The following is a 16,487-nucleotide window of genomic DNA, read 5'->3' as shown; positions in this document are numbered from 1 at the left end:
TATACCTATGACGGAGTTAGCGTCCGCCGTCATGGAGGTTGGCAACAAAAGCGCAAGAACAAATCTAGACAGGTTAGCCATGGAATCGCGTATTGCTAGAGCATCGGAAGCATACCAATCAATCAGATGTTGATGTTGTGTTCATATCCCAAGGTCCGAAGACCAAGAGTCAAACAGTGTGAATACTAAAAAAACAACTCATCACGAAAGGGATGTATGTGCAAGAGTAAGAATTCTTTGTTTAGGTACCTAGGTCCTCAAAAGTCAGTCACCAGTTCTTTAACCAGATATCGACAAGAATCCATTTCCACAGGAGCCACGATCAGGTGACGAAGTATCAACAAGAGGTCCCACTACACACCCACCACAAGGATTTGTACGTCCTTGCTTTTCTAGGGCGGGAGGCAGCAGTACTCATTTATGTCCGCCCGTTCGTTCAAATCTTCATCATAAAGTGGCTGAGAGCGCTTGAGAGGAAGAAGAAATTTACCTATTGACAAGCGCGAGTTAGCAATTGCATCAGTAGAAAACGGTGCAAGCAAAGAGGCATTGTCATCTCCTGTCAGACAAGGCTGAAACTTATAACAACAGTATCCACATAGTATATTAAGAATGAGGAATCCCTAAGGTGTCGTTTTGATCATCACTCGGAGAGGGTTTGAGGGGAAAAACAAAAATATGTACCAACCTTTTAGTTTATAGCAAGAGATGACGCGCTCGATCGGGAGACGCGTCCATTGTATGGCTAGCAAGTAAACAAACAAAACTAGTGACTGGTCAGTAAGAGGTTTGCGACAAAAACGTCCTGCCGGTTCTGAGGTCCAAAGCCTTCTCAGTGTAATTCTAGAGATTGCTATATCACCATTGTGCTGGTCTGATTTGGATTGTTCGTGTATGATGTTCATCATGTGAAGCAGAAAATAAAGCAGGGAGAGGGAAAGATTCTTACCTGTAAGAAATCCAAGGTCATGATCGCGCAGAATTAACAACGCCTTCGCATCGTGTGCGCGAGCCAGACCTTGGGGAATGAAGAGGGAGAGGTTTGAGCGAAGGAAAATCGAAGACAAGAAAATTTATTGTTGGTGGAGGTCAGAATTGCTGACTGTACAATCGCACTAACCTTGTTTCGTGCTAGATGAACCCCGCAATCTGCCACCCGGTCCATACCGTGTGGCGCATGCTGTGGCGAATTATCACCGCCATAAAGGCCCTCATACCGCCCGAGCTCAATGCGTTGTACTTCAGCTTACGCACCTCACTTTCCAACACCGTTGGATTGGAAACAATAAAAAACCTCACTATGGCGTCTTTAGAGGCGCTGTTGGGTCCGATGGCCCGACGGCTTCTTAAAGTCGCTGTGGCCAAAACCACAAATGTGGTTCGGACCAAGCTCGTCTTCATGACGCGGCCCCTGCAATCCCAGCTTACACTCAGAACCGCCAGAGTTGCTCGTCAACCAATTCACCCCGTTGCTGTGCTCCGACAGCAGAAGCGCCATACTAGATGGTTCTCGAGCTCTGCAGCTCAAAATGTCAACCGAGTCATTAGGAGATTCGTTAGCTCCGAGCCCAAGGCTGCCCGGTTCGATCGATCCAAGCTCCCGACTTCGAACACATCTCGACGTGTTGCCCAGTTCTCCGGCCGAGCTCCTTTTGCCAATGCTCTTCGACCGAATCTGACCGGTGGTGCTTTTCCTCGCAGTGCTGGCGGATACAGCCTCGGAGGCAGTGCTCGGTACTTCTCGCATACTCCGGCAGCTCCGGCCCAGGTTGTGCAGAACGTCTCCCAAGCCATGAGAGCGTTCTTCCTCTCCGGCCAAAAGCTCCGCTACGATGGTCTTGGACCTCGAGGCGAGCGACAGTATCGTGCTGTGTCACCAGTCGAAGATCAGGCGATGCACAAGCTCTCCGCCTTTTCCCACTCCGCTCCCGGCTCTTTCATCGACTTCCAGCTCAGCCCTACCGTCACAGCTCTGAGCCCTCTCGCTGCGGCTATTCCCTTTGCCTCCGAGACCTCTGGTTTCAAGGCTGAGGCCGCCGCTGGCGGCGCTTCCCTCAACACTGAGGGTTTCCTCGACGTTTTGTCCTCTGACTTTGGACGAGCATTGCAAGACCTCACGGCCATCAATGCCGACCTCCGCAGGCTTGCAGTGCTGGGTGACCTCCCAGTCTTATTAGAGAAGCATAATGTTCTTCGAGTCCGCTTTCCAGGCGTTGACGCTGAGACCATTGAGCGACTTTGCGATGACATTGGTATTCAGCGCGGTGTGGTGGGCCAAGATGCCGATTTTGATCATGCAGTCGGTGTTCCGGTTGCCCTCCGTTTCCCGTTCGCTCCTGATGGCATGAAGTCGGCCTTGACCCCCGGCGTATCAGTCCGATCACTCGAGGGCTACGAAACTGACGAAATCTCGACTCTAGACGAGGAATACTTTGTTCAGCAGTCATATCTGGACGAAATGATAAATAGTCCGTGGTTGGCTGAGACCGAGGGGTACGAGACGATGTCACCTCCCGACAGCTCTTCAATAGCTGGACCGTCGGAAGACTATGAAGGCCTTGAAGGTATCTACCGATTTTTGGAGGAATGTGACCAGGCCAAGGGAAGAATTGGCCGAGCGAATTGATTTTGAGCGAAACGATACCAGAATGCCAAATGAACTGATTGGGCATTGAATTTGATGACCGACACTCTCTACACCTGTATAACCAGCAAAGGCTGGATTTAGTCTGAAACTGTAACTAGCTTGTTACCAATTGATTTCCTTGAGTGAACAATTAGCCTGTGGACTATATTGAACAAATGCGTGATATTCGTCATAAACAAATTGGTTGATAAATGTTATATTGCTGAGCTGTAATCATACCAGTTTCTTTGAAATGCCTATGAACTTCGATAGTATGCAGTTCGTCGACTCTTCTCAGATTGTTCTGTCTGGTAGCTGGCTCGTTTGTTGTATCGATGGATCAGGTGGTTGTCTTGGTGTAGGGAAGACTTTCTGAGACGGTTGAGGTTGTGCAGCTGGACGTTGCGGGTCGAGAAGATTTGTGCGAGTAGATATATCTTGCAGAAACAATGCCATTGAGAACATTTGGGCACAGCGATGCTGGCATTCAATGGAAGAGGACGACATTGTAGTCTAAGCTATTGGTTTACGATGAGTGTTGATGCTAGCGGTGAGATGAGGAGACGTTGAAAAGTGGATGGGCAAAGCATTGATGAAGTTACCCTGTGGCGAGATATCCCATATGCAAAAAAATCATGAATACGACCTACTTGCCTAGGAAGCTTGTGACAATCACACGATTGAGCAGAGCAGTTTTATGAGGAGCGATTATCACATATATGTATGTATCTTGATCATTTGAAACCGTACGGCCGGTGAGTTATGAGGAGCATCATGCGATTGATTCTCTGACTTACGATTCAAGCTCTCCTGGAGACATAGAATCAATAGCCATACCGAATATACAATTGATTTAATTACCCAATAGTATGAAATCCCCTTAGCAACAAGTCTAATGATGTTCTGATCACATGTGAAAATCATTACTCGATTTCAATATTTTGGTGTTGTTTGAGGCTACAGCTATTGTATCGTTACCTCAAAAATTCTGGTGCCTTGAAGGATCCTCTTATCCTAGTAGTTCCCATCTTCAACCTCCTCAATGTGAGCATCAAAAGCCCATCTTTGTGATATAGCGAGAAACTACCTGAAACGGAAAAAATGGCAACGGCGAATTACGTTGGCCAACGTATCTCATACGATGGCGCTCTCTGCACGGTGAGATTCGTCGGTGAAGTCTCAGGCACAACAGGGACGTGGCTCGGCGTAGAATGGGACGACTCAGCCCGTGGCAAACACGACGGATGTCACAAAGGCATTCGTTACTTTACCTGTAAGACCAGACCAGACCAGACACATCATCCGCTCCATGTATTTATCTGCTTGTGTGTATTTGATAACTGACTGACTCTCTCAAGGCAGATCTAAATTCCCCACTGCTGCCTCATTTGTGCGCCCTTCACGGCCAGCTGACCCGCCGCGTCACTTTCTAGCAGCCGTCAACCACAAATATGCCTCTGAATACACGCTTCCAGATGGCAGAAGGGCTGCAGAAGAGATTGTGTTCTTCGGAAAGCGTGCTGAGGAGGTGGGGTTTGAGAAGATCCGCCGTAAGCAAGCCAATATCGGCGAGCTCACTGTGGTGATTCTCGAGGACCTCCAGGTTTCCAGTGCCAGAGCAGACGACGAGAGCGAGGGAGTCATTGCAAAGACGTGTCCCAAGATTACGCAGTTGGACCTCAGTCGCAATTTGTTTGAGCGGCTTGACCCCGTGTTTGAAATTTGTCGTGAGCTACCAAACCTCCAGCACCTGACCCTCAAGTATGACCCTCTGGCCATAGGCAAACAAGTCGCTGACCTAGTTATAGTGGGAATCGATTCCAGAATGTTTTATACGATCAAGTAAGCGATGCTGTAAACAGCGTCAAAGAGCTGTCGCTCGAGGAAACCTTGCTGAGCTGGGAGGAAGTTTGCCACATTGCAACAAAGTCTCCATCTTTGGCTGCTCTTGATGCTGGATCAAACCAATTTCAATCTCTCCCTGCTTTAGACTATGGCAATCTTTCGTCCACTTTGACATCTATCAACCTCGAAATCAACGAATTCACTTCGTTTGTGGACATCAGCACCCTTGCAACACTCAGATCACTTCGCAACGTCCACCTCAAGGGGAACAACATTTCGACAATTGCCCCTGAAGGTACAGAAGGACCGATCTTCTCAGATACTGTCCAGTATCTCGACGTCTCCTATAACAAAATTCAATCCTGGGAATTTGTGAACCAGCTTCCCAAACATTTCCCTGGTCTAGTTGGGTTGCGAATTGGCCACAACCCCTTCTACGACGCTGTGGACGCTGATGCCAAAGCATCGTCTTCGGAGGAGTCACACATGTTTACTGTCGCCCGTCTTGGGTCACTAAAGTCCCTCAATTTCAGCCAGATCACGCCGGCTGATAGAAGTAACGCCGAGATGTTCTATCTTTCGCGGATTGCAAAACAGCTCGCGGCTGCACCAGAGGACGCCGAACAAGAAGTCCTGGCAAACCACCCTCGCTATTTCGACCTTTGCAAAATCTACGGCGAGCCAAACATTGTTCGTCAATCAGAGGTCAACCCTGCTTTCCTGGAGGCACGTCTAGTTACCGTTGCTTTCCGTCTTCAAAATGGCGAGGAAAAAGTGAAGAAGATCCCCAAGTCGTACGATATCTATGCCGTAAAAGGCATCGCTGGAAAACTGTTTGGCCTGTCGCCTCTCAGACTGGGGCTTATCTGGGAAACAGGAGAATGGGACCCTGTAGCTGGCTTTGACGATCAAGAGGGCGATAGCAGCGACGAGGAGGATGCCGAAGAGGAGAGGGAACGCAAAGGAATTGACACACATGCTGCTGAGGAGGATACTGCAGGCAAACCTGGACGATGGGTCAAAAGAGAAGTGGAACTCAAAGATGGACCTAGACAACTGGGTTACTGCGTAGATGGTTTGGATGTCAAGATGCGTGTGGAGGCTCGATAAATGAGTGTGCTGCATGGAGCAAGATATCAAATGATGGGGTCAAAAATGACTATGATGAAGGATCAATAAGCTTTTTGTCACTTAGGATATAGGTATAAAGTTTATTTGTCTCCCCTGGGTGTGACAAAGCCTTCTTGGTTTGCATCTGAGCCTTTGTCCGTCCTCACTTGTGTCACAGCAAACGGAGGTCCATGAGACAACAGGGAACTGACAAACTGTACGCGCAAATTATATAAAGAGAGCCCCTCAGGATCTGACCTTCAGAATTCTGCTTCCATCATATTTCACGCCTACAACTTGCTTCTTCACCTTTCTCCTGTTCCTTGACCACACATCACTCGCCAGCCAACATGGGAATCAAACCACAGTTCTTTCTGGTCAGACCAGGGGCAGAGCAAATCACACCCAACGGCCAAGTTATTTCTCAGCCTGCAACTGCTGTCCCTCTTATCCCGGCAGACCTTCTTCCAGAGTGGATCGAAGTCATCGGCGCCCCTCGAAGTTTGTCCCCAGATGAGACTAGAGACATGGGGAATTTGGGGGTTATTCATGCTGAGCTGGATACTTACAAGCTTCGATTCGCTCCCATTACTAGGGATGGAGCTTCAACTAGTGGTGAATCGGACGCTTCAGAGGAGCGGGCCACTGAATGTCAGCCTGGTCCTTGCCCAGTGGGTGCATCATCTTCTCACAACTACTATGAGAAACCGAAACCAACTCCAACTACAACTCAGCTCAATTCTCAGATTTACAAGCTAAAGCCAGCACAAGGCCTCTCGTCTAGTCGCCACAATCCTGCCAACCAACAGCAGCCAGCCCACCTCAGGCCTACGTCCCTCAAAGAGACACCGCAAATTCCAACCAACACTACGGCACCGTCATCTCAACTGCCCACACCCTGTCGACACTGGTGCCACCACGGCGTCTGCAAATGGGGCCGAGACTGCCACTATGAACATGTAATGCCCGTCACTGCAGAGGGTCTCGGAGAGGTTGGTCTGACTGGATTCCCTGATTGGTGGCTTCAAGCACAGGGATTGATGCCAATGTCCCCCCAAGCACTTCGTGCAGCCGATGCTCCGTATGGTCGACGAACTGCGAGGAGGATTGCGAATATCCTCAGAAGAAAGCAGCGAACCCGGATTCTTGCTCAGCGTCGAGATGTGCACTCCGCAGACCTTGAAGAGGAATCCGAAGCTGAGTATGAGTATGAAGACGAAGAAGACATCGAGGGGGAAGTGGTCAAACCTGAGCCGAAGAGAGGAGGAGAGGAGGGAATATTGATTAACCTTGATTAACGAGAATGATGACCACAATATTTGAGGGTATCAGCACTAGGAGACAGCTTCCATTGCTGCGTATACTTGGTTCCTCCAGATAACTACCTCCCTGACCTACTTCGCATCAAATCGGATTAACAGCACTAGCCAATATTTTATCTCCATCAGGGACTACTCGACGGCACGCAATTCCGTAAAGAGCAAGCTCCGATCTGTTGGCTTCGGGCTCTCACGGGGCATCGCGTTACGGGATAAGCACTGGACCTAAGTTTAGTCAGATCCATTTTCGGATTTATGTAGCATTTTGAAGCTGCAATCCCGATGAACGGGTGTGGCGAACAACACCATTATGGGTCAGATAGAGGGTGAATAATCAACCGAGATAGTCGCATAGAACTTGGAGTTAGATGCATTCATTTTCCTTCTGATGTATAAGTACCTTCATACCCTTCCTCATTGATTGCTGGAGTCTCACAGCTCCTCTCTCAACTCGATATCACCAAGCCCACCCACATAGTTCTTCTAGCTTGGATTAAATACTCAAACACATATCCATATACACATCCATAAACACCAAATATGCCCGAAGTTCTGGGAAGGCATGTCGGCCCTCTCGGCTACGGCCTTATGGGTATGTTCGGTCGTTCCACTTAATTAAAACAACCAGACTGATAACTTTGAAGGCTTCACTTGGCGTCCGAAACCAACTCCTTTGGATCAGGCTCTTGACGCTATGCACACAGCCTTCGCCAATGGCTGCAACCTCTGGAGCGGCGCTGAATTTTACGGACCTCCAGAGTACAACAGCATGACTCTCATCAAGGCATACTTCACAAAATTCCCACAAGATGCTGAAAAGATCACCATCGCCATGAAGGGCACTTACAACCCTGATACGTTTCAACTTGATGGATCTCCTGAGAATGTGCGAAGGTCTATTGACAATGTGCTCAATCAACTGGGCGGTGTCAAGAAACTTGATATCTTCGCGCCATCAAGACGGGACCACAAAGTGCCCTTTGCAGAAACCCTCAATGTCATTCAGAAGGAATATGTTGATACCGGCAAGGTCGGTGGCATTGCTCTGTCGGAATGCAGTGCCGAGACTATCGAAGAAGCCGTCAAGCATGTCAAGGTCGCTCTCGTCGAGGTCGAATGCAGTCTGTTCAGCCCCGACATCCTCAAGAACGGCGTTGCTGCTACGTGTGCTAAGCACAATATTCCTATCATGGCCTACGCGCCTATTGGACGCGGCGTAAGTTCGCCTATTCAAACCTAAAGAACATAGATCTAACAGTCACTACAGATGTTGACAGGCCGCTTTGCCGACAGCTCTCAATTCCAGGGCCAGGGCATTGCCAGCGGATTCCCGCGTTTTCAGCCAGAATCCTTCCAGCACAACCTCAAGCTTGTTGACCAAGTCAAGGCGGTAGCAGAGAAGAAGGGAATCACATCTGCACAGCTTGCCATCAACTGGGTTAGAGGACTAAACAGCCGCAAGGGAATGGCTACCATCATTCCCACCCCTGGCGCAACCACAACACCTCGAGTCGAGGAGAACGCCCAGTACTTCCCGCTTTCGGAGGAAGAGATGAAGACTCTTGAGGATATAGCCTACGCATTTGAGGTTTCTGGCGGGCGGTATCCTGAAGGCGTGCCAATGGAGGCCTAACTGTGTGGCAAAGTCTGTGATTGAGTCAGAACACGGTTTCAAGACAGAAATGAGAAACAATGAGTAGCAAGGTTACTATTCAGCTGTAAAGTGTCCACGTGTTGTCCAAAACCAAAAGGACATTCAGAATTGCAGAATTCATAAAAATGAATGCCATCATGAAAAATTGAATGAGTGTTGCAAAAGAACTGTGGCTTACCATACTGTATCTATTGTCTTTCGTAGCACCTAGTTGTAGTGATGGACTCCTAGAGGGAAGATAAAGTCTTCAGATGACTGCTCATCGTTGCGCAGAGTCTCTCAACTACCTAGGTAGAGAGCTAAGGGTTTTTAAAGCTGAGGCTGAGCTTCTGCTCCACGATAAAATGAAGATATTGTTCATGTGGAGACAACACGTGACACCGTACTCCTGCCCGGGTCTCGACGGGAGATAACAGCAAGGGCCTGTAACTGGGGATAGTGATTCGTAGAGATCAATATATTGAATTAAATCATCGGAGAAAAGAAAGAATGAAACATAAAAAAAACCTTGGGTATATCAATAAATTCGTCTCTCAGCTACCTCGCAACACAAGAACGCACGCCACTATGCTGCCAATACTCCATCCAATGGAGATCACTAATTAAACTATCAATGCACCATTTGAACCGACTGCCTCCAGTCGGTTTACAAGCTTCTTCACATTCGCCCAGTCCTCGTTCTTTGGGCCATCCTTGCCACCAAGACCACTGGCAACCTCGAATACTGTGAGAGAGCCATCGATGCCACCAGTCGCAAGGCGCTTTCCATCGTTGGGCTCCCATGCAACCTTGTTCAGACTCTTCGAAAGCATAGTTCTGCCATCCTTTCGAGAGCTGGGCGAAATCTTGGACACAGGCTCTTCCGTCTCGACTGCAATGTCCCAAAGCTCCAGCCATCCAGCACCATCGACCAATGCAAATATGTTCGGCTTGACGGGCGACCACTTGGCGTCGTAGACGACGTCCTCACGCACAAAGTCAATTAGGGGCGAGATGGTGCCATCGCCAGAGCCGATTGTAGATGTCGCCGCAGGTGCTCGAACCTTCCAAAGCTTAACACTCCAATCGAGCGACGACGATATGACCAGGTCGCCCAAATCCACCGGCCCCCTAGCAGGATGGAAATCCACAGACATGACAGGGGCGGTATGTCCCTTGTAGCTGATCTTCTTATCAACACCAGCCTTGGCACCGGCACGGTCGTATCGGTGGCAAGGGAAGATGGTGCCCTCCTCACTGCCAACGAGGAAGAATGTAGGATCTGTAGCTGGGAAAGAAAGGCACGTTGGGCTCACATCTTCAACAGCCACCTTGGCCTGGCTAGGGTTCTTGAGTTCAAGAAGTTCCTGAGGCTGAGCAAAGACGTCCATTGTCCAGCCACAGACCACACCATCAGTGGAACAAGAAATGATATTGTTGGCGTTCTGAGTACCAACAATATCAACAGAGTAGATAGGGTGGGCATGACCGTAGCCCGTAAGGGGGGTCTTTTGAACCGGAGCCGCCTTTGCTCTCGTATCCCACAGCAACACCTGACCACTATACGAACCACCGATAATCAAGTTATTGTGGTAAGGAGAAAACTTAGCAGTCAAGACATCTGACTGCGCAGTGAAAACGTATTCAGGGCGATCCTGCATGTGCATGTTCCACACCTGAACCAATCCGTCAGGTTCATGGGGAGCTGTCGGGTTTTTGGTGTATGACGCGAGGACAAGCTCGCTGAACTTTGGCGAGAAATCAATTCCGCTGATCATGCGCTTCTTAGACCACCGCTCGTCAAAGAACTGGACCACTTCTTTTATCCTGTGCCGCCCCTTGCCGCCTGTGTTACCACTATCTTCGTCTTCATCATCGTTATCCTGGCCTTGTAAAGCGTAGTCTGTCAGAATGTCATATGTCTCCTGGTCGAGAGCTCTCTCGATCACCTTTGTCGACTTATCCAGGAAGTCAACGAATTCATCAGAGTGGGCGACAGCGTCTAGCTCTTCGGCGGTGAGATTCCTGGAAGGGTAATTCAAACCCGAGCCGGAAGGAAGCACACCGTCGCTCAGAAACTCCTTTGTCGCTCTCAATTCCTCCTCCACCTCTTCTCTGATCTTTTGTCGGAGTTCCTCTTCTCGATCTCGCTCTCTCCTGCTCAGCCTCTTGCTGGGCGTTGAAGTTACGGCGGGAACATCTTCGGCTTCAGATATGAGAGACTGAGCCCTGGTTCTGGTAGGTGTGGTCCACTCCTCTGTAGTCTGGACACCTTTGCTGTATGAGAAGACCTCCTTTACTGGCGACGGCGGGCATTCGAAAACGGTCAGGAGGGGAACAGTGCTAAGACTAGGCGGCGGTTGCGCGGGAACTTGAACGTGGCTAGTGGTCGTGACTTCGGAGGGTTCGTTGCTGATTTCGCCGGCGCTGAGGACACTGTTTGGGCGGCTACCACGAGGAGCCGGAGAGCCAGGTCCTCCCGTGACAGTCGAGCCGGGTCTACTGTCACCGACGAGACTGTTTATAAGAGTTTCGATCTCGCGGCGGTTATCTGCTCTTCCAGGAGTTGGCGATATCAACTATGGTTGAGAAACGTCAACGATGGGCTTAAAGGCGGTAGGGTATCAGGGGACCAACGTCGCTTGAGGTTCCTATGTTGGAGCGACTTGCTGTTGCTTGGCTTGCCCGAAGCTCTCTCTGGCGCTTGAGCTCAGCAAGCTTCGCCTTCTTCGCTAGAATTTCATCTCGACGTTGTTGCATTGCGGACGTTCCACAGTCGCATTGCGAGACTGAACAATATGTTGAGAGCTATGAGACTGGGTTTGGGAGGATATAACGCGACAAGGCGATGAACGATGATAAATTAAGTCTCGCAAAACAGATAAGCGACGAAAAAATCGCAAGAAATAAAAAGTTGTCCTTCGCGACAAAATGAGGCGACTGTACTGTAAGTTCTTTGTTGCGTGTTTGGAGCGATCAAGTTATGAAATGCTCCAAGGTATGAGCTTGTGATTGGGTCCAATTGAATCCATCCATGCGCGAGCAACAACTCAGGCACTTGCAACCCCCATAACCCCCCTGCACAAGCCTGAAATCTGAAGAATGCTACTGGAATTGAAGGCGGTACGTATCGCTGTTCAACTCCACAGCGAATTGATCTGGGAGATGAGGACGAGCACGTGATCACATTGGCCGGCTCACTGGCTACTGGCTCCAGCTTGTCCGAGCTCCCAGCCGCCAGCGGTTGGCTCTCTTTGGCAGCGAATGGAAAAACTGCGACTTTTCCCGACGACTTTTCAATCCTTCACCTCAAGCCGACGCATCTAATCCCCTCGAGCCACTCCGACTGGGCCCATTGACAAGCCATTGTCGACCGCCGACTATCGTCAATACCGATCCTTTCGCTCTTCGTCCCGTTCGCCCTTTTTTGCGACTCTAATTCCCAATGGCTTCGACCGGAGTGAACGTGCGTGTTATCCTCCCCGATTCGGCCGCTCGACCGTGTCCCAACCCCGAGCAATCGACGACGTCAGGGAATACGATCATTCGAGCGGCAGAATTGGATAGCTCATGGACTTGAGGACTAATTGAGTCATTTACAGGTTTTGCGGTGGTCCGCCCTTGGCCTAGGTATCTTTTACGGTTTCACCCACCAGCGAGCGATTACTGCCTCGCAAAAGGCCGAGCATGCGCAGCACGAGTACGAGAAGAAGGAGAAGCTTATCCAGCAGGCCAAGGCTGAGTTTGCTAAGAAGAACAACCCAACATCTGGCGACTCTGGTACGTCAGACCCAGTTTCGCTCTAAAAGCACTCCTAGCAATTGGCCGCGGCATATTGCACATGCGAGACACACAACCTGTCGAGACCTCAAAACTAATCGTGCATACAGTTATCACCGACCCCTCAGACCCCAAGTTTGATCTCGAGAAGCTGCTGTTGAAGGTGCAGAAGGAGAACCCTTAAATATGTAATACCGGCGCGGGGAAACGCAACGCAAGATATGAGAAGGGAGAGGATGGAAGCAATGGGAGGTTTCGGCGAAAAGGTTGACCAACCGTAGGGAAACAGGTCCTGCCGAGGCATAATCCGAGCCTCGAACCAGACTCGGTGTATGATTTAGGATATACATGGCGGCCCTGCATAGATGTTTCCTTAGGTCCCTGTTTAACTCTGTGTACAGGTGTACAATATATCTACTTTAGACGACAAGAAAAACGTCAATGGTTTTGGCTAGGGCTTGTAACACTTGGGCATGCAATGGGAGACTTTGAGCGGGAAAGCTGGTAAGTTTCTCTGCGGGCTTATATGATGATGTGTATCAGGTACGGATGTATGTATGTTTAGTTTTACAGGAAAAAGCAAGTGAACGACGATAAGCGACTCTGGTGCTCGAGGCAGTTTCTGTGACCAGTGAAATGACATGTAGATGAGCTTGGGTAACTTCACCTACATTGTATGCTATCCTAGTGAAATTCATCGAAATTGACGTAGAATGACCTGATCATCATCGTCTTCTTGATAACTATCCTAGAGCTTCGCCGGATAAACTGTGGCTCAGCACCCTACGGCCGTAGGTACCTAGGTCAGTAGCTTACCTTAGTAGGTACCACCTTCCTTACCTTGCTGAAGTTTTGAGTGGATGCACGGCCGCGTAAAGGATACGTACCTAGGTCGGGGTGGGTCCCACATTCACCTCCTGTAGCTTCCCCCGTCTCAGTAGGAAAGCTCCAAGCTGTCCTTCTGGTGGAGTTGAATATCATCTTGGGTTTCGGCTTCTGCAAGTTGCATCAACTCCAGGGTCAAATATCGTCGACAATCGCAGCCCATCATGGCGGTAAAGACGGCAAAGACCGAAGACGTCCTCGCCGGAGTGAACGGACAAAACACTAGGACTCTACTAAGAGTCATCATTCTTCTCTTGATCGCTGGCGCAGCTGTGTCCAGTCGCCTTTTTTCTGTTATACGTAAGTGCTCTCTTCCCATGATGGGCGAATGCCCTCAATTCCTGCTCTGGCTTTTCTGTCTCCAGAGTACAGGGGGTCCTCTTCTATTAGGAATGCATCTTTTGCTGACACGTCCGGCGTAGGCTTCGAAAGTATTATTCACGAATGTCAGTCTTGCTCATACTAACAGATTGCTCCATCATGGCGAGCTAACCTCTAAGACAGTCGACCCGTGGTTCAACTTCCGCGCGACAAAATACCTCGTCGCCAATGGATTTTACAAGTTTTGGGATTGGTTCGATGACAGGACATGGCATCCTCTTGGGCGGGTTACCGGAGGCACCCTCTATCCTGGTCTGATGGTGACAAGCGGCGTCATCTACCACGCTCTCCGCGCCCTTACGGTTCCTGTCGATATTCGAAACATTTGTGTCCTTCTGGCCCCGGCCTTCTCTGGACTGACAGCCTATGCTACCTACCTACTTACCAATGAGATGACCACCTCTTCTTCCGCTGGTCTTCTTGCCGCAGTTTTCATGGGCATTGCACCGGGTTACATCTCTCGATCCGTGGCCGGTAGCTACGATAACGAGGCCATCGCCATTTTCCTTCTTGTTCTCACATTCTACCTCTGGGTTAAGGCCTTGAAGCTGGGCTCGATGCTGTGGGGTGCTCTTTGCGCACTATCGTACGCATACATGGTTGCGTCGTGGGGTGGATATGCTTTCATTACATGTCTACTGCCCGTCCATGCCTTCGTTCTTATTTGCATGGGTCGATACAGCGATCGCCTCTATATCAGCTACACGACGTGGTACGCTATTGGTACCATGGCTAGTTTCCAGGTGCCTTTCGTCGGCTTCCTTTGTGTCAAGACCAATGAGCACATGCCCGCGCTTGGTGTGTATACACAAACATTCGTTGCGACCCATGGTACTAACATTATCGTGTAGGTGTTTTTGGCCTTCTTCAGGTGATTGCATTCATTGTTTACGTCAAGTCTGTTATCCCTGGACGACAAATCACAACCATCGTAGTTGCCGCTGGTGTCGCGACCTTCTTCATCGGTCTCGCTGGCCTCATTCTTTTGACCTCATTTGGATACATCGCGCCCTGGGGCGGTCGATTCTATTCGTTATTCGACACCGGCTATGCCAAGATTCACATTCCCATCATCGCTTCAGTCTCTGAGCATCAGCCTACCGCATGGCCCTCCTTTTTCTTTGATCTTAACTTCCTCATTTGGCTCTTCCCTGCCGGTGTTTATATGTGTTTCCAGAACCTCGCGGATGAGCATGTATTCATTGTTGTCTATGCTCTGTTTGCAAGCTACTTTGCTGGTGTTATGGTCCGTCTTATGCTCACACTGACACCTGTTGTGTGTGTTGCCGCTGCCATGGCTGCCTCTCAGCTCCTCGACACCTATCTGCGGGTCAATCAGCCTGAGCCCACCCAAGCTGCACAAGGAGAGGCCGCTGATGGATCCAAGAAGGCCAAGGGTGCACTTCGAGCGACCGCAAAGCCCGAGGTCGGTGTTTACACTACTTTGTCCAAGATTACGGTTGTTGCTGGCATGGCCATCTACCTGGTCATGTTTGTTACACACTGTACATGGGTCACCTCCAACGCCTACTCAGCACCCTCTGTTGTCCTGTCCAGTCGGCGCATGGACGGCAGCCCGGTCATCATTGATGACTATCGGGAGGCCTATCAGTGGCTCCGACAGAACACTGGCAAAGACGCCAAGATCATGTCATGGTGGGACTATGGTTATCAGATTGGTGGTATGGCTGACCGACCAACGCTTGTTGACAACAACACCTGGAACAACACCCACATCGCTACTGTTGGAAAGGCCATGAGTTCTCGCGAAGAGGTCAGCTATCCCATCATGCGCCAGCACGAGGTTGACTATGTCCTCGTCGTCTTTGGTGGCGTCCTTGGCTACTCCGGAGATGATATCAACAAGTTCCTCTGGATGGTTCGTATTGCGGAAGGCATCTGGCCCGATGAGGTCAAGGAGCGCAACTTCTTCACCGAACGCGGCGAATACAGAGTTGATGCCGGTGCTACCGAGACCATGAAGAACAGCTTGATGTAAGTAAACTTCCGCGCAGCGATTGTTCACCATGCTAACAGGTTACTTTCAGGTACAAGATGTCTTACCACAACTTTAACAAAACGAACTCCCCTGGAAAGATTGTTGATCGGGTCCGGGGTGTTAAAATGCCCGATACAAGCCCCACACTCGATGTACTGGAAGAAGCCTTTACCAGTGAGAATTGGCTCATCCGTATTTACAAGGTCAAAGATCTTGACAACGTTGGCCGTGATCATTTTGAAGCGGGTGCCTTTAGCCGTGGGCAGAAGAAGAAGAAGGCGGTCCAAAAGCGAGGTGCCCGCGTTCTCCGTGTGGATTGATTAGATGGAGAACGAGCTTTTGGTGCTGGAGCCTAGGAAGAAAGGATACAGGTTCCCGGTTTAGCTCGTATTTAGACAAAATTGAATTCAACATGTATATCAGTGTAAGATTTGGTTGGAAAAGAGATTTCGCTGTCTCATTTGAGTACCGTTGAAGCAACTCGTGGATGATGTTCAGTGTGTTTGCTGCCATCTGTCATGTCAATGGTCTATCAGCGGTGACAAAGAGTGGCATTAAAGGCTTTGGCTTGTTTGCTTGATAAAGCTAAGGAAAGAGAAGAGGGGAAACAAGGGCGCTGTCGTTTGCCAGCTTGAAAACGCCTGAATACAACGACAAGATTGATTGCTGATGTTGATAACGAAGTTGGTGACTTTGTCGGCATGCCCGAACAGAAGTCCGTATACAAGAGAGGGGGATGACCTGTCCCATCTTCATATGTTCTCTCTTCTTCATACTCAATCAAGGTCATCTTCCTCTTTTCCTTGGCAGATATCTGTTATTCTCTGGTGCTTACGCTGCTGTCTTGACATTTTAGGAACCCCCTCGAAGATAACCGTGCAGGAGCAACACCCCTTTTGCCTTGTAGGT

General features: G+C 49.6%; 7 protein-coding genes across 7 annotated transcripts; 6 read left to right on the top strand and 1 right to left on the bottom strand.

The window, feature by feature from the left end:
• Nucleotides 1-1,300: 1,300 nt before the first annotated feature.
• Nucleotides 1,301-2,626, top strand: FMAN_01155 (uncharacterized protein; the record flags this gene model as incomplete). Its single annotated transcript, XM_041831575.1, has 1 exon — nucleotides 1,301-2,626. The coding sequence occupies one exon, from the start codon at nucleotides 1,301-1,303 to the stop codon at nucleotides 2,624-2,626; it is 1,326 nt and encodes a 441-aa protein (XP_041676491.1).
• A 1,101-nt stretch (nucleotides 2,627-3,727) lies between these two features.
• FMAN_01154 (related to PAC2-involved in the stabilization of microtubles) lies at nucleotides 3,728-5,581 on the top strand (the record flags this gene model as incomplete). Its single annotated transcript, XM_041831564.1, has 3 exons — nucleotides 3,728-3,899; nucleotides 3,985-4,387; nucleotides 4,435-5,581. 3 exons carry the CDS (start codon nucleotides 3,728-3,730, stop codon nucleotides 5,579-5,581), a joined length of 1,722 nt encoding a protein of 573 aa, XP_041676490.1.
• Nucleotides 5,582-5,931: 350 nt separating this feature from the next.
• FMAN_01153 (uncharacterized protein) lies at nucleotides 5,932-6,879 on the top strand (the record flags this gene model as incomplete). Its single annotated transcript, XM_041831553.1, has 1 exon — nucleotides 5,932-6,879. The coding sequence occupies one exon, from the start codon at nucleotides 5,932-5,934 to the stop codon at nucleotides 6,877-6,879; it is 948 nt and encodes a 315-aa protein (XP_041676489.1).
• Nucleotides 6,880-7,440: 561 nt separating this feature from the next.
• FMAN_01152 (putative pyridoxine 4-dehydrogenase) lies at nucleotides 7,441-8,533 on the top strand (the record flags this gene model as incomplete). Its single annotated transcript, XM_041831542.1, has 3 exons — nucleotides 7,441-7,492; nucleotides 7,545-8,116; nucleotides 8,168-8,533. The coding sequence occupies 3 exons, from the start codon at nucleotides 7,441-7,443 to the stop codon at nucleotides 8,531-8,533; spliced, it is 990 nt and encodes a 329-aa protein (XP_041676488.1).
• Nucleotides 8,534-9,156: 623 nt separating this feature from the next.
• On the bottom strand, nucleotides 9,157-11,293 carry FMAN_01151 (uncharacterized protein; the record flags this gene model as incomplete). The annotated part of the gene is made up of 2 exons (XM_041831531.1): nucleotides 9,157-11,112; nucleotides 11,171-11,293. 2 exons carry the CDS (start codon nucleotides 11,291-11,293, stop codon nucleotides 9,157-9,159), a joined length of 2,079 nt encoding a protein of 692 aa, XP_041676487.1.
• A 685-nt stretch (nucleotides 11,294-11,978) lies between these two features.
• On the top strand, nucleotides 11,979-12,497 carry FMAN_01150 (uncharacterized protein; the record flags this gene model as incomplete). The annotated part of the gene is made up of 3 exons (XM_041831520.1): nucleotides 11,979-11,999; nucleotides 12,136-12,313; nucleotides 12,424-12,497. 3 exons carry the CDS (start codon nucleotides 11,979-11,981, stop codon nucleotides 12,495-12,497), a joined length of 273 nt encoding a protein of 90 aa, XP_041676486.1.
• An 865-nt stretch (nucleotides 12,498-13,362) lies between these two features.
• Nucleotides 13,363-15,898, top strand: FMAN_01149 (putative oligosaccharyltransferase; the record flags this gene model as incomplete). Its single annotated transcript, XM_041831509.1, has 5 exons — nucleotides 13,363-13,498; nucleotides 13,621-13,644; nucleotides 13,703-14,377; nucleotides 14,431-15,574; nucleotides 15,628-15,898. 5 exons carry the CDS (start codon nucleotides 13,363-13,365, stop codon nucleotides 15,896-15,898), a joined length of 2,250 nt encoding a protein of 749 aa, XP_041676485.1.
• Between the last annotated feature and the right edge of the window lie 589 nt (nucleotides 15,899-16,487).

Source organism: Fusarium mangiferae (assembly GCF_900044065.1).
Source record: "Fusarium mangiferae strain MRC7560 genome assembly, contig: FMAN_scaffold001, whole genome shotgun sequence".
Classification (NCBI taxonomy): Eukaryota; Fungi; Ascomycota; class Sordariomycetes; order Hypocreales; family Nectriaceae; genus Fusarium; species Fusarium mangiferae.
The sequence above is the reverse complement of the archived record's forward strand: the minus strand, read 5'-3'. Positions and strand labels throughout refer to the sequence as shown.